This window comes from Siphateles boraxobius, unplaced genomic scaffold (assembly GCF_051911475.1).
Source record: "Siphateles boraxobius isolate OS27281-9 unplaced genomic scaffold, OSU_SipBor_1 48, whole genome shotgun sequence".
NCBI classification, from domain to species: domain Eukaryota; kingdom Metazoa; phylum Chordata; class Actinopteri; order Cypriniformes; family Leuciscidae; genus Siphateles; species Siphateles boraxobius.
The window spans coordinates 6,683,390-6,700,700 of NW_027509119.1; the positions used below are offsets into that span (position 1 = coordinate 6,683,390).

General features: G+C 40.2%; 1 protein-coding gene across 3 annotated transcripts in view; it reads left to right on the top strand.

The window, feature by feature from the left end:
- Positions 1 to 13,256, top strand: part of sbf2 (SET binding factor 2) — a 146,559-nt gene extending 133,303 nt beyond the window's left edge. For all 3 annotated transcript variants that reach the window (XM_077201808.1, XM_077201809.1, XM_077201810.1), the window contains 9 exons: positions 3,007 to 3,192; positions 4,390 to 4,516; positions 4,821 to 4,948; positions 6,461 to 6,685; positions 8,904 to 9,011; positions 10,068 to 10,258; positions 10,345 to 10,432; positions 10,519 to 10,650; positions 12,016 to 13,256. In XM_077201808.1, the coding sequence (XP_077057923.1) occupies positions 3,007 to 3,192; positions 4,390 to 4,516; positions 4,821 to 4,948; positions 6,461 to 6,685; positions 8,904 to 9,011; positions 10,068 to 10,258; positions 10,345 to 10,432; positions 10,519 to 10,650; positions 12,016 to 12,114 (1,284 nt within the window). In that variant the 3' untranslated portion in view covers positions 12,115 to 13,256. The remainder of the gene's footprint in view (positions 1 to 3,006; positions 3,193 to 4,389; positions 4,517 to 4,820; positions 4,949 to 6,460; positions 6,686 to 8,903; positions 9,012 to 10,067; positions 10,259 to 10,344; positions 10,433 to 10,518; positions 10,651 to 12,015) is intronic.
- Positions 13,257 to 17,311: the final 4,055 nt, after the last annotated feature.

A 17,311-nucleotide genomic window follows, 5' to 3' on the forward strand; every position in this document is an offset into this window, starting at 1 on the left:
AAATATAACGGTTCATTAAGTAAGCTCTTTATACACCACTGAAAACTTCTTTTTCAAGGTAGTGAGGAAACGCGCTCTGTAGCGCTGTGTGTTTGCTGTCGGATACGCTAGAAACATGACGACACAATATGTAGACCTCCATAGAAGGTTATGGAGATATAAATGCCTCATTCTAAGGTAATAAAAACATAACGGTTCATTATGCAAGGTCTTTAAACACCACTGAAAACATAGTTATGGATCTTATATTGCATTTCTGTCAATAGATCCTCAGAAATATTACACTGCACCTTTAAGTGATAGTGTGTAATCAGCAGATTGTTATGCAAAAGAAAAATGTTCAGGGTGGTACAAGACCCCTATGCGAAATTATCCCGCTTATTATGAGGGTACTTTCCACATAAGTACACAAAATATAAATTTGACATTTTATTTCCTCAAGATGTTTCTCAGTACCTGCTTGAGAGGTCTGTTGTCAGTTGTAGCAGTTGTTGTCGTTCAAACACAGACCACTCGCAATTAAAGAATCAGAATTGAGAACTAAGCATGTGAATTCTGCACTAAGCATGGAAAAGTTTGTGAAAGGACTGCCAGTGTCAGGTAAACGTAAGGCTGACAATGAATCTACTTCAAACGTCACAACTAGTACCAAAACAACGTGTCTATACAAGATGTGAGAGTTGCAACGTGACAAAAGCAAATAGAACAGATTATAATCAGTGACGTTGTCTATGATCATTGATGCGGCACAACATGACATATCCCAGACAGTAAACTGATGCCGTTTGCACTCGCGCAAATTCTGACACAAAGGACAACTGGTTTTGCATCGTTCACTTGGTAGCATCCAGTATACAGCCTCAAGCTGTTGCAGCACGTCCGGTGTCGACACCAGTCCGGATTCACCAGTACAACTGTTGGTAATGAAGAGAGACTGCAGTGTGTTGTGTGCCTCAAAATATTGGCTACTGACAGTATGAAGCCGAACAAGTTAAGACAACAATGTTACAATGTTTAGGACAACAGTAACTAAGTTACAATGTTTCAGATAAGTCTTGTAAGATTTTGCAAGCAAGTTAATATCTGAGAGTGTTTTTTCTGGTAGGGGTGTGGGGGGGTGCTTGCCTTGTCTTTGACTGTAATCAGATTCAAATATTAATGTTAAGATGACAAATGGAACTTCCAAATTAATGTTTCCAAACAGGATTCCAAATGCTCTTCCATTATCTTTTGATGGTTCAAAAACAAAAACAGAAAAAATGATTTACCGAGAAACGGATCATTTACATGTAGTGTCGCCCCAAAAAATTGACATGTCGGTCTGCTCAAACGAAAAGAGCAATGAAAATGTGTACCTATGAATGCCTTATAGTTGTCTTGCACATTAAACTGGGATAGGAGAACATATTTTATTCAAAAACACATTTTCAATTGAAACTGGGATGTTAACGGATTTATTTAGTTGCAGTAGAGGCACACTTGTCGAGTCACAGCTCATATTTTCCATGCCCACTTCAGTTAACGGTCATCAGGCTGTCAACTGGGGTTGTAAAATTTAGCTGTGGGTCAGCGCCATAATCAGGCACATGTCTGTACAAGACCATTACTGTTCACTTTCCCTGCCTCTTGACCATTCTGCCATTCATTCTGCTGTATTCATCTAAATAGGCTCCATATGCCTGGCTCTGTTGGAGAACAAAATTAAGCTTTTGTCATGTAGCCATGCTTTTAGTCTTGGTTGTTTTGTGATATTGCTTATTGCTTTGCGATGTTGCTCTGATAATGCTTAACATAATCTTTATAATACATGGAAACAGATTCTGTTGCAGTTTCTCCTTTTAGTTAGAGTAAAGCTATTTAAAGCTCTGCTCTAACTAAAAGGAGAAACTGCAACAGAAATTTAAATTTAATTATGCATCTGGCAGACATTTTGTATTTACATTTTGCATTTTTGATTATATATATATATATAAAAAAAACTCTGCGTATACCAGGTGTATTTACTACAGTATCTCTGGAATATTTAATAGGTGGCAGGGCTTGATTTCAGCAGACCTCGACGCTAATCCAAAGCCGTCAAACTGACGAAGGAACGCCATTCCAGATGGGAAACAAATGTTCAGATTTTGGCTAAAGATTACGAAGGCAAAGTTTTTTTTTTTCTTCTTCTGTGGATTAACTTGCAGGGATTAATTGTTCACCACTCGACTTGTAATGTGCACTAAATAAATAGGGTAAATTTTTATTTCATGCCGACTTGAAATTCTTGTGACAAAAAGTGCAGGCCATTGTGTCACTCAAGATTAGCCAATCTCTGGGAAACAGCACCGTTCATAAAAATATGAAGGCAGATTTACTAAGAGCTTGCGTCAGCGCAAACCCTCTTTTGGCGTTAACACCACGAAGACACGCAGTAAACAAATTAGAACTGATAAGGCATGGACAGTTAATTTTGCAGCTGACCTTATTGCATATGCATTTGTAGGAGTTTCCCTTTCAGATGCAAAATTTATGGGAGGAGACAGGAGAGTATTTAAATGAATCATGCAACACGATTTACTAAGGTTTATGTTAGTCAATTTACTGGTTTTACCGCCCCGAAAAAAACAGACTTAAACCAGACTCTTATTTGTGCTGCTCTTGGTAGATTGCGTTGGTCATTATGAAAATGATCCGGCTGCATCTGTGTTGTTTAATTTGCGCGTCATTAGAAGATCACGCGCAGAACTTTCCACTCCCAACTAATTTCCCTTTTTAATAAATCTGGCCCTTAGTGTTCAGAATGTTGCACATGTAATGAGGCTGCCACATGGAGTTCTGGTACAGATGATAAATTTTGTTTTCAGATAAAAACTGTTGGGATGTGCAAGTTGCGACAGTCTCTGATACTTACATTGGGTCAGGTACAATAGGGCCATTATTTACTTGCATTGGGCACGTAGCAAGCGTTGGACCCTGTTTGCAACTCATGGTTATTTTCCTCTTTTCCTCCCAATGTTTCTGTAGGTGGTTTCCCTCACGCAGGTGCTCAGTGATCCATTCTACAGGACCCTAGAGGGCTTTCAGGTGCTTTTGGAGAAAGAGTGGCTGTCTTTTGGCCACAAATTCAGCCAACGTGGCACCCTGACCCCCAGCAGCCAGGGCAGCGGCTTTACTCCCATCTTCCTCCAGTTTCTTGACTGTGTCCATCAGGCAAGTTGGCCTTATAAACAGTCATGTAGCAGACACCTTTATCCAAAGCTGCCCGGGGTTATGTGTCTTGCTCAAGGAAATAATGGCTTGGGAGATCTTGATGATCCTTGAACAATTGATCTTTTGATGTCTTCCATCATCTGGGGGTAGTGGAATTGTAGTGGTTAAAGATCTGGGCTGGAAAACCTGAGGCATGTAGATTCAAGCAACGGATGTAGTGACTCATGAACCCCATGACCATTGTGTACTTGACCAAGACACCTTAACCCCAGGTTGCACCAAATGGGACCGTCTATTTTCATTCTGAGTAAGTTTCAGCTAAAAAAACAAATGACCAATTGCTCCATCTCTCTCTCACACACACACCCCTTTCTTGTTCTCACCATGCTTCGTCCATGAGCTCACAGCACTCCTGCAGCGTCCAGCCAGGAGGAGGAGGATGAGAAGCACTCAGCTGTCAGAATGCATGCTCTTGCTTTCCTTTTGCAATCCCCATGGTGGGCAAGTAATTTAGACAGAGATGCTTGTTCGGCCCATCTTCCTACCCCCCACCCCCTTTGAAATGATCGTACACAGATGGTGTTTCAACCTGCAGCCAGCATTGTACTTGCTTGAGTGTTTCGCCATCACCTCCCAACATCCGCACATTTAGCATAAACAACGGAAAACAGCAATTTTGGGGATTCTGTTAAGTCTGTGCTACATTAAAATAAGTAAAGGGCAGGAAAAGTTTTCTCCCTCTGGAGACATGCGCACCACTCCCATGGTTTTACAGACATGCATTGTTTTTAGGCAAGTGTGATGAAATCAAGGCATAGAGCACTTCAATGACCCAGCAGAGGTCCTCCAATGTCACAAACCACAGAAATATAGCGAATGCATCTGAAAATAGAAGGGTCTCATCTTAGAGGCAGCTGTTGTTTTTGCCAGGAAGTCCAGGTGGCCCGGAGTGTGAGAAATTCCCAAGCTCTTCTGTCTAGATCCTGTTGGCAGCACATTATCACATTATGTCCCTCCTTGTTGCTGTTATTTTTGTACTTTTTAAAATCTCTTCAACTAATCATTTCCTGGGCGTTTACTAATAATTTTCTTGAACTGCAGTCTCAGTGGTGTCTACTCATATTTGTTGAATCACTGTGGCCGTGGAATGAGGCCAAAAAGCTCCTCCAATATGACACGTTAACTTTCTTATTCCAGGTTCATAACCAGTACCCCCTTGAGTTTGAATTTAATCAATACTATCTGAAGTTTTTGGCATACCACTACATCTCCAGTCGCTTCAAAAACTTCCTTCTGGACTCGGACTACGAGCGCCTGGAGCACGGTGTGTAGCACAACTTTTTTCTATTTTATTATTGTCATAATTACATTATTGTGCAAATGTTTGTCAGATGTGTTCTTGAAATAAACATGGATTTGAATGTCATTATAGCATTACAACAGACATGTGCAATCTTGCTCAGCAAAGTTGTACCTACCTGTAACAGCCTTCATGACCTTTGGAAGCACTTCTTTTAAGTGCTGCTAATCTTATCAGACTTGACTCCTGATATTTTGTTTCACACCTGATCACATTACTCTGGGTAATGTGTGATTAACAAGTGCTCCTTTGTGTCTCCTCAATAAAGGCACATTGTTTGAGGACAAAGGAGAAAAGCAGTCCAAGAGAGGAATCTGTATCTGGGAGTGTATCAACAGAATGCACCGCAAGAGCCCTCTCTTCTTCAACTACCTGTACAGCCCATCAGAGACAGAGGTAAAGAGTCTATCTGGGTGTGTGTCGAAGCACCAGACAGCTTTAATGGCTGTTACCCTAGAGCACTCTGCTCAGAGGTTATGTTGGTGACCGGTCCCAAATATGTTGTCGTCTATTGCCAGATCACATTCACAGTGAAGAATAGTTCCCCACAATTGCAAAACAGCATCTTTGACCTTATAAAGCAGTCTTGTTACATCTGAATCAGGTGGTCACAGTCTGTAAAAAAAAAAAAAAATAGTTAAAATGCTCAAATCCAGGCTGTGAGTAAAGTTTGTTTTTCACATAGGGATCTTCTTACTGGCAGTCATCCCTGACAGTGTTTCAAAATGGGTGAATCAGTTCATCCATAGTCATCCATAGCCCAAACAAAAACATATTTGAGGAAGTTTAGTGAGAGCAAAGGACCCTGTGGCCTGTTTCTTCTTTCTCTTCTTTCTCTTCTTTCTTTCTTTCTTTCTTTCTTTCTTTCCCATTCCCTTTTTACAACCAAACACTGTAAATGGGGCTGCACATTATAATCTTGAAACTTAAACAAGATTTCTTTAAGGTTGAGAAAGAACAAGTATCATGCTTCTGAGTTAAAGGTTATTTTGCTTTGGAATGACACTCAAAATAATGCCCCATTACCTAATATGTATAATTGATTTCGCAGTCCTGAAATGTCCGGAATGTCAATAGCAAATTATCTGTTTATAATCGGATTGATGGCTCAATTGGACTCAAAAGCCTACATTTACAATAATCACTTCAGTCGATCAGATTGAGCTCAATCCGAATAAAAATCCGATCAAACGATTCAAACATACCTTGTGCACATGCACAATACCGTGATAGACATTTATTTATACCTCCCGTCTTACGTCAATATCAGTGAAAGACACTGAATATTCACTAAATATTTGCTCTTCTTAAAAAGCTCTTCTGACATACGTCAGCTTTCTTTTCAAACATGTCATCAAGACAAAAATGGCAATTATGCTTGTGGTATCTCTATTTATCGCATTTGGCTTTCTTCGGTTTTGAATGTGGCGACCGGCGAAACGAATCTAAATCGGATTGCAAAGTTTACCCTTTCACAGACAAGGGTTGAGTCTAGTCCCAGACTAAAATGCATGTTTAAGCTGTTTTAACAAAGAAACTTGCACTTCCATATCTTAAAATATGTCAATGCCATTGTTTTGTCTCGAGATGCACACCAGTAATGTTTTTTTCCTAAGACCCGTTTATAAAAGCTACTTAAATGTCCTAATTGAACTAAAACCTAATCTAGGCTTAATGTCTGTGAAACCAGGATTTAGTGTTCATATACACTGAAATTTCAGAATCTGATACTGGATTAGATTCTTCTAGATTGATGAAAAATGAGTGCATGTAAAGATAGGGCAAGGTTTTGGAAAGAGGGAGGGTGACTAATTCTGGCACACAGCACTAGCATCACTTACAGCATCTTTATATAATGTCAAAACTGAAATATCCAATAAACAATGGTTTCTGTCCTTTTCTTCTTAGCTGGTGTTGAAACCATTGATTTCGATTCCCAATCTGACAACATGGGAGTTCTACACAGGGGAGACGCTGTCCACAGGCCCCTCTTATGACTGGTGTATGCTCGCGGTGCGCTCACAGAGCTCGGTAGACTCGGACACCATCGCCACCACCAAGAGAAGGATCGTCTGGCCCTGTTACAGCAGTGTCAGCCGCGCACAGCCTGATGCCATCACCAAACTATTGGCTGTGAGTCCATATTTCTTTGTCCATTTTTAGTTTCTGTTTATCAGGGCCAAAATCTCAAAATCACAGCCAATCAGAAGAGAGAAGGGATGTTTCTTTCTGTTTGTATGGTCTCTAACACTCACCACACAGCTGAAAATGTACAATTAAAAACATATACTTTGTATTTTTATACCATACTTTTTATGGCTTTATCAGCAATTCTGAACTTTTCAAACTACAATAAGGCTCTCATCCATGTTTGATATCTGTGAAGATCAGGATTTAGTCCAGAGTTTTCAATGTTTCCTGCCACAAATCCAAAGGAAATAGGAAGCAAGCAACCAGCAAAATGTAGCGTCTGCTTTTGCTTGTGAGGACAAAAGCTTAAAGCTGCATTAGGGAGTTTTGAGAAAATTTTGACTTAGCCTGAAAATTTGAACAAGCACAACTTACAGGTCCCACCCCCTTGCTCTCTGCTGCGCTACAGCCCTCCCTCCACAGCTCCTCCCCCACAGCGGAGCCTGCCGTGAATGCACAGGCTAGTAAGCAGGACCACCGATGACGGCGGATTATAAACAGTTATGGAACATTCACTAATAGGGACGAAACATCAACAATATGCTTTACATTGACTATGGCCTGCCCATACTTTGACTACAAACTTGGTCCTCAAATCATTATGTATTTTGCAATACATGTAACTTTATAACGTTGCTATAAGTTATAAATAGCTAGTAAGATAACGTTAAAGGATTAGTTCACTTTTAAAAAAACTTTTGCTGATAATTTACTCACCCCCATGTCATCCAAGATGTCCATGCCTTTCTTTCTTCAGTCGATGAAAACATTCCAGGCTTTTTCTCCATATAATGGACTTCAATAGGACACAAACGTTTCAAGGACCAAATTACAATTTCAGTGCAGCTTCAAAGGGCTTTAAACGATACCAGACGACGAATAAGGGTCTAGCGAAACGATCGGTCATTTCAAAAATAAATAAAAAACTTTAAGTTTTATAAGCACAAATGCTCGCCTTGCTCTGTTCTGTGATGCACGTTCGTGATCCTGTTCGAACTCGTTCATCAAAATGAACAAATCTTTTTTCGAGTCATTTCGTCCGTTGAATGAACGAAATGACTCGAAAAAAGATTTGTTCATTTGGATGAACGAGTTTGAACAGGAGAGTCACGAACGACGGTACACGCTCGCGCTGTGCAAGAGAGGGGTGATCAGCGCGTACACGAGCGTGATTGACACTGCTAAGACATTCCTCCTGGCTCTGATTGGTTGTTTCTGACCGGGAGCGGTTTATTTCTGCAAATGGCAATAGGACCACAGGGAGGAGCCAGAGGAGCTTGATTTTTTCACAGATTATCTGTCTCATATTCTACTGTCAGGACATAACTGACATTCTGACAGTTTTAACAAATATTTGTTTACAAAAGTTACTTACTGGAGCTTTAAGTGTCAGACATTAGCAGGAAGCAAAGATTGCTTAAACCCCATTCGGACGGGGTTAGTTATATAAGGGTAGATGGAGTAATGTAGTTTTACCACAGGACGTCTGAAATATTAATTGCCAATTTGCACGGGATAAGAAATCTCAGTAAAACTACCAAAAGTGAGAGGGGTCATTTTATTTGTGCACAGAGTGTCACGTCACCATCCTGTCAACATGTGCATATTACGTTGCTTCCTGATATCATTTGTATATATAAAACAGTTAAGTCCGGTCGAACAATTTATTAATTTAATTAAAGATTGGATTCTGTTGGTAATAGGCACTTACCTAAAGCTTAAAATAAGTTTTATGCCTCTAACAGGTGCGTTCGATCTTCTTTTTGATCTGATTGGTATGCGGAAAAAACACTCGAGTTTTGCCACAGACTTGTTCCACCACCTAGAACGCAACTGAATGCTTTTTCAAGCGCCTCCATACCGTCCACAAACCGTGGAAAACTACCTTTAAACAGGAAATGACAGAATATTTACATACATATTTACAGCTGGTCTATTTGCACGGGATAAGCATTACCTGGGGTAATTTTCCAGACCTTTTTACAAAGGTAAAAGTCACTTTTATCTTTACTGAAATTCGGACGGGACTAAAATCACTGAAAAGCTCTGGTAATAATGACTTAACCCCACCGCTCCATGTTAAACTAGTCCCATCTGAATAGGGCTTGATCAAAGGAACCTGTAAGACAGGAAGCCTTAAAATGTACGTGTATGGTTGCAGGACATTGAGAGGCTGGAGGGAGAGCTGGGACAGCAGTCTGAGCCCTGGCACACCACGCTGGAGAAGCTGATAGACAGCATCCAGGAAGACCTCAAACTGGAGGGCAATGTGAGTACGGCCACTTTTCACCTATTTTTGGTTCCTCTCTCCTTCACAAATGTAGCCTCAATTGCCTGTCAACTTCCCTGTTTAGTTTTCCATATGGTATATTGTAAATGTGCATGTACACAGTATTAGGCTTGTTTCACAAAAAAACACAAAAGCAACATGTATTACACGACCATATTAACATTTCTGCATTGACGCTGGAGCTTTAATGCAGTGTGAAACAGGCTTTAAAGCTGACATATTATGCCCCTTTTCACAAGATGCAATATAAATCTATGGTGTCCCCAGAATGTGTCTGTGAAATTTCAGCTCAAAATACCCCCCAGATCATTTATTATAGCTTGTCAAATTTGACCCTTTAATTTGACCCTTTTTGGGTGCGAGCAAAAACGTGCCGTTTTAGTGTGGCCCTTTAAATGCATATGAGCTGTTTCCCGCCTCCGTTCAGAAGACGATCAATCCTTTACACGAACTTCAGATACAAACAATAACAAAACACACGAATCTCACTCATCCAAAATCTCAGAAATAACCAGTAGCGTAGTACAGCCTCACAGAGAGACTCAGGAAGACTTTTACACAAGTTGACACAGTTCCCTGAGGTCTTTATAAGACAGCTGTGACATTTTTTGGTCAAATAGTGTTCTGTGCTCGTCTGTGCAGTAACGACAGAGCAGTTTGCATGCTTTGCTTGAACTTTTGCCATTGCGTTAGAACTGGTTACACTGTTGTCGCTCGAGAAAACCAAATGGCGACGCCGTGGGTGGAAACGTACAGATTAAGGGGCGGTAATATTATAATAAGGGGAGTGAAATCTGATCCGCTTGTTTTTTGACTTGCTTGCAGAGAAAGGCTTACCAAAACAAAGTTACTGGGTTTCACTTTTCACGTTTTCTGGGTTGGTAGATGCACCGGGAACCCGATTATAGCACTAAGTTAAAAAAGTCCAATTTTCATGATATGGCCCCTTTAAAAAGCACCAAATCAGTGAACAAGCAGCAAAGCGTCTGTCTTAATGATCTCCTGATCTAACCTGTTGTGCATTTAACCTCATAGCTGCGGAAAGAGTCAGTGTCCATCTCTGGCCTGGTCCCCACTTCCAACCTGCAGGCCTATCAGCGCCGCTCCATGTTACACCTCCCTGACAGCGGCCTCGGAGAGGACAGCAGCCCCACTGCAGCCAATGGTGTTAATCGCAGAGCAGCCACACTCTACAATCAGTTTACCCCGAAGAGTGAAGACAATAGGTAACAGTGACAGACAACACCGCCGATACCGCTTCAACTAACTTCATGGACGAAGCAAACAAGCTATCAATTCTTTGTTTATACAGATCATTTGAGGGAATTCTGTACAAGCGAGGGGCATTACTTAAGGCGTGGAAAGCTAGGTGGTTTGTTCTGGACGTTACAAAACATCAGGTGAGTGTTTGATTACACTTGTGGTATTTTGCACTTTACCTTAACTCATTCTATTATTTCTGTATTTTAAACGACTCTCTCCATAGCTGAGGTATTATGAGACGGATGAGGACACAAGCTGTCGTGGATATATTGACCTGGCTGAAGTGGAGTCTGTCCTGATCGCCACACCAACCATAGGAGCCCCCAAACACATCAGTGAAAAGGCTTTCTTTGATGTAAGTATTCCACCCGGTGATAATACAGCACGTGAGGCTCCTTTAACTGTGACTGTACTCATTGAGCCTGAAAATATATATAAAAAAAAATCTTTATGCTAGAAGAGCTAGTTCTATGTGAAATAAGGTTGACTTCTGTAGGTGTTGCGCAGTGACATGGTTTTACATCATAGCTGTTACTACGACCAATCAGCATCCAGGACGAGAATTGCCAATTACTATTAATTATTTACTGTATACACTACCGGTCAAAAGTCTAGGGTAAGATTTTTAACGTTTTTGAAAGAAGTCACTTATTCTCCCCCCTGCTACATTTATTTGATACAGTAAAAACAGTGATAGTGTGAAATATTGTTACTTTATTTGCAAGGCTCGAAATTGCGACCATTTTGGTATATGCGTTTGGTATAAGCATTTGTGCGAGTGCAAATAATGGTTGTGGTGCGACCTGTTTTCATTTCTTTACAAACCGTTCGCAAATGACTGCACAGTGTGTACCTTATATGCGCTGATACACGGTGGCCAACGTTACGTAACCAATCAAACTTCATCCTTACATTCATAAGGCTTTTAATCGCCAGGCTGCTCTACTGGCAGAGCTAAACTTCAAATTTGGTGGGTGCTCCTAAATTTTTGCTGGTGAAGTTGGGAGCACCAGTGCAAGTAAAAAAGTTAATTTCGAGCTCTGATTTGTCACATGATTCTTCAGAAATAATTTTAATACGCTGATTTTGGTGCTCAAGCACTTCAAGCATTTCTTATCATTGTTGAAAACAGTTTTGCTGCTTAATGTTTTTGTGTAAACGTGCTACTTTTTGTCCAGATTCTTTGAAAGTTCAAAAGAACAGCATTTATTTAAAATAGAAATCTTTTGTAACATTATAAAAGTAATTATTAACTCTTTCCCTGCCATTGACAAGTTTTTCCAGCAATCTATGTTTTCACTGTAATACGGTTGGAGGTGCAATATCTGAAATAATACTGAATCTCTGGATCCAGAAACAAGCGACGAAGAAGCAGAAACAAGTGATAAAAGCATTGCTTATGCACATCAAACATTCCACAGCATATAAATCAAAACTGCTCAAATGAAATGTTGAAAACAGTGATTTTGTACAAAATGTTGCTTTTTATGACTTACTCTGTACTTTCTTTTGATATATTGTATGTTCAGATATTCACACAACAACATATTGTGCGGGCCATAAAAGTTTAGTGAAAATTATCAAAAATGATGGCGCTGGCTGGCAACTTAATAAAAAAACACAGCCAGTGCATTAAAAGTTAATGTCATTTTTGATCAATTAAATGTGTCTTTTCTTTGCTGAAAAAGTACATAAAATAACTCTTTCTTTGTCCCTGCAGCTGAAGACCACTAAACGGGTGTACAACTTCTGTGCAGCGGATGCTCCGAGCGCCCAGCTGTGGATTGATAAGATCCAGAGCTGCATCTCAGATGCATGAAGTCACATGACTTATCAGAACCACCTCTCACTGCAGGGAGACTCACTGTGCAATTATAGGACCGTAGTAAAGCCTTCAGTGCCTGTTGGAAATCCAAAAAAACTTCTGACAAACAAGTGAGAGCACAAAAACATTGCGTTTAATGTGTCCCACTCCCTGGGCCCAAAAGCTTGATCCTGAGCTTATGTTCAGGGGATCGGGGAAAATGACGCAATGCACTACTACTACAATGCTACATGTACCTGACTGAGACGAAGCAATAGCACTAATCTTAAACTCGGGGGTCAATATAATAGTGACGGGAGGTGTTCTGTAAAACAAAACTACTGTTGCTGCTGATCAAATGCGAACCGACCACCAAAATCTGATAACTACATTTAGAAATATGCACAATGTGTTAAAGGCAAAATGATTTGCACTTAATGATATGCACTCCGTACAAAACCGATTTTTAATGGCTAGAACAACTAAGCAAAAGGCATTATGTTTTGACAACATATCTAAGCTTGGAGCGAACAACTTCATGCTCTAATGCGCAAAGTATTTTTTATATATATATATTTGCGAAAACCTTTTTTCTTCAGTATGAATGTTATACTCATGCGTAACAGAGTTGTTGTTCTGTAAATTATTTTTTAAACATTAAAAGTGTCACCTGTGTGATTTTGTGTGTGTATATATATATATATATTACAATTCAAGCTTTTTATATTCTGCTGATATGCTATTAAAAAAAAAATTTCTAACCATTTAGTCTAACTTGAAATAACACTTAAATTTATACTGAATAATTACAGATAGTTTACGGACCAAGCAAAGCACTTCCTGCCTGAGATGGTTGTCAATAATCGGTTTTGTTTGAAATGAAGGGATGAACACTATATTTCTCTATTTTCCGTGAGGATATATGTGATGTTGATGGCTTTTTAAGGCACTAAGGTTTTATCTGTTTGGTGGTGTATCTGTAAAGTTAAGAAGCAAAATGAAAAATGATAAGACATGATGTCTGTTACTGAACCTAAAATGACGTTACTGTATGTACAATACTTTGCTGTGCCACTAATGTTTCTGGTTTGTTTACTGGTTTGGTTATGTTTTATTTGGGGTTTTGCTGTTATTTGAAATAAATCTAAAGAACTCGAGTTACTTTTTGCGACTGCATGACTCTCTCGCTATATATATATGTATATATCTTGATTTATCCATGAATAGTAAAAGTACGGTCACAAAATAAGCCCGGATGTAAATGAAAAATCAGTTTCACTCACTGCTGCATCCTGAAATGTCTCCAGACTCAAATCAAAAAGTGTTGTGAAAACAAGGAAAATCCTTAGGTTTTAAATTGTGTCAGATTAATTTAAGATTTTGACACAACACAAATTTAGAACAATTAAGTAAATATCTTTCAAGCACAGAAACTTTGCTTTGAGGTAGTTTGCAACTTTTTTTTCAGTAGCCTATCTTGTGACATGACCGTTGTCAATGTTAAAATGAGTGGAGTTTTGAGTCTCCAAATCCCTGCATATTGTTCAACGTAATAGAAAAGCCTCCTCGTACAGATTAACGGCATAAATGCATCACTAGTGTCTGTCCCATTAACTAGCCCATCCTTATCGAGCCCTGCCGTTGTATTATTAGTAATGCCATAAGGAGTTCTATAGTGGCCATTAGTGTAAACTGTTTTTCTTTCAGGTCAACAGCTGTCGTGGCACTGCAGCACTCAGGTAAAACCAGCACACACTCCTCAGCTGTCAACATGCTTTTAGCTAACTACCTTAATAATAACACCTCGGGTTAAACAGCACCGACACGTGGAAGTAACTCTATCAGACTGTCAGTCACCGTAACTAAAGAACACGTAAGAGTGGTGAGACAGGATCACGCTTGCAATGTGCTCGCCAAACTGAGGCTTTGATCGGATTGCCTTGCCAAAATGAAATTTTGGTTTACTTTGTCAAAATCATTTTTGATAAGTGCAATACAGCCTGGGCCAATGCATTGTACACAACTATAATACTTTAAAGAACAATTTGGACAGAAATTTGTTCTGCTCATGTTTCATGAATGAGGCCATTCTATTCATGAGAGGACATCCCAGAAGAGACCAGCGTTCTCCAGAAAACATCACTTGCAATCATTAATAAACCATTGGCACTCAATGGAAGATCTGTGCAAACAAGTTTAGCACACACTGAAAACCTTGAAATGTTTTTTTTCTGCCGTGAACAGATGTTGCAGTAATGGAGCGTTAATGTCAATAATTGCTTCTCTCTTCAGACCTCAGTAGACAAATATGTCACTGTAGAGGCCAGGACAGTTCAAGTTCGTCATCAGTTGGCCATGCCTTCAGCGTGTCAGCTTGTTTAATCTGATACACAGTGGGACTGAGCCAATTCATTTGTAATATGTCCCTTCATTGAGGAAAAACTGCGAAACCGCACGTCTCGCCTTTCTTCCGGTGTTCGGAACGGGACATCTCACTTAATGAACAGTAAGATGAACCGTCTACAGATCCTTGTTGGATACACCTAACGGGTCGCATCTAACAATCACAGCCAAGTGCTCTCGCTTGCAGTAAATGGGGCCACGGGCGCCTTTGAGGCGAGACACCGCAGCGCCTCTCAGCTCCCAGAAGAGAAAAGCTGACGGGACTCAGCTTCGCAAGAGCGTCGAGGACGTGCATGTGGGCTGGTCGCTCCCTGCTGACTTATATTAAGAGCAGGTGTTGGCCTGGCAAAACATCTGGGGCGCTCTCACAATTCTCTCCAAATATAGATGTCTCCTGGAGTGGGGGAATAGAGAGGGGAAGCGGCGGAAGAGGGAATCCCTCCAGAATGCTTGGAATGGGACAAATGGGATGCTCTGGAGGAATTGCAGTTAACTGGCCATCGCAGGAGACTTATTAATCTGCTGAAGTCATAACGTTTGGTTTTCATGATGGTTTCTTCTTTTCACGCAGACTATGAGCTTATACAAATATCAACCATTCTCTTCCATAAAACAGATCAACATTTTATTTTAAGGATTTACACATTAAACGGTTTACTTTTATTGAGTTATGTAGATTTATCACAAGTGATTATTGTTTATTCTGTGCTCTTATATTGCCTGGTTCGAGTTAAACTAGGATTTCAGAGCAAATCTGACGGTCTGAGATGCTTCACATTCTTGTTGGCAGCCGGCACACATGGCAGATGTTCTTTTCTAAACACTAAAGTGCTTGACTGTTCACAAATCAGCAATGTGAACAATGCAAGTGTGACCAAAGCATGCAGAATGGGGATTACATGTGGGCTGAATGCAGGTGGCACTAGCGTGCAGAACACACCTGTCACAAAGATAGGTCAAGTTCATTCCACTTCCTGTTACCAGAAAAAATAAAAAAAAATCGACAGCACACTAGATGCTGGGTACCGTCATGTTAGCACCCTCTCTAGCTAGCTAGATCTAATTTGGTAGTGTTAGCTTATTGTAGCTCAACATTATCTAATGTAAACTCGTATTTGTAGTTTTCACGTCACACACTAATAGGAACGCCCACCTGAATGGCAATACATGGCTTTCTACTGTTGACCGCCAGTTACATTTACCAGGTTTGTACTTGTGTACTAAATAAAAGACCAAATTCAGTATACACATTATTGATTATGAATACTATATGCAGGCAGAGAGATGCGCCCTGAACGCAACTTGCATGTTAATATTAAGCATTCTTCATAATGGTTTTCCCATAGAAATCCATCATAAAGAACGTGCTTAATGTGGCTTAATACATTAAGACAGTGGTATTGGGGGTCCAAATGTAGTATACCCCTTTATTAATAAAACATACATTGTACAGGCAAACAGAAGGACCCAGAATATGAACGTAACATGCAAAGTTTAAGCGTTTTCCCATAGAAAACTATTATAAAGAAAACATTCAATTGTGCACTGCGTTCATATTCTGGGCTCATCTGCTTGCCTGACCACTATCTTCGTATATTGAAGCACGTTACACATTTTTCATGTTAAGCGTTTTAGTATATACGGGAATGTATCGGGAATGTTAAGGCCGTGTGTTCACCAAAGAATTTTTAGCCAGCTGAAACGCTCTGCTGAAAACGGCTGTGGGCGCTTGAGAGTGTTTTGGAAGCGCAGAATTTTTTTTTTTCAGTTGAGACACTTTTGATTGTTATGATACGGAATATCCGCGAAAGTGTTACTAGTGTCTCATTTTACAGTTCACACATAGGCCCTATGTTGTTTATGTGTTGATTGTATATTAAAATGTCGATACAATGTAACGTATTTTCTCTGGCTCTTGTTTTAAATTATTTTGTTCCGTTATAGAGAGCCTAAGTCCCTCCCCTTCCGTTGGACCACCATGTGACCTTATTTCGGAAAAATATTGTATGGTAGTCAATGGCGAGAGACAACAAATAATTGGATCCCGTTTGAATTGTGCCCTGAATTACACATATGATGTTTGTCAATTTAAAAGATACATTTTAAAGTCAAGAAAGTCGCAGTTTAATGTAAAACTGTTGGGGTATAAGACTGTGAAAATACGTAATTACAAAGACTACAAACCCAAAAGGCGCGCATGTGACGTCTTACCTTTTCTCTCAATGAATGAAGCTAACTTTACTGAAGCTAACGTCTGTCATTTTTTCTATAGTCTAACGTTATAATCGTAACGTTACGCCGTCATGCCTGTGTGTTTTGTACCAGACTGCACACACACGAGCTTGGTGACGTACACGTACATCTATTATGCTTGTTGTTGTCATCTGTTGACGTTGAACAAGCAGAATGTGGCGGTTGGTCGGTGTGATATTTGTCCCTCCCCTCCTCCACTGTGATTGGACGGCTGGGTAAAAAGTGACAGTGATGAGCGCTGCGTTTTCCCCAAAGTTGAACATTCTTCAACTCTCGGCGACCAGTAAAAAACGCGGGGCGCTCAGCGCTTCAGTGTGAAAAAAACGCTCAGCACCTCGTTAGGCCGTGTGTCCACCAAAGCGTTTTTAGCCAGTTGAAAACACTAGACGCTCTGCTGAAAACGCCTAGCTGTGGGCGCTTGAGAGCGTTTTGGCAGCGCTGCGTTTTTATGCGTATTTAACGCTCAAGCGCTGAGCGTCCGGCGTTTTTTACTGGTCGCCGAGAGTTGAAACATTTTCAACTTTGCGTAAAACACTGCGCTCATCACTATCACTTT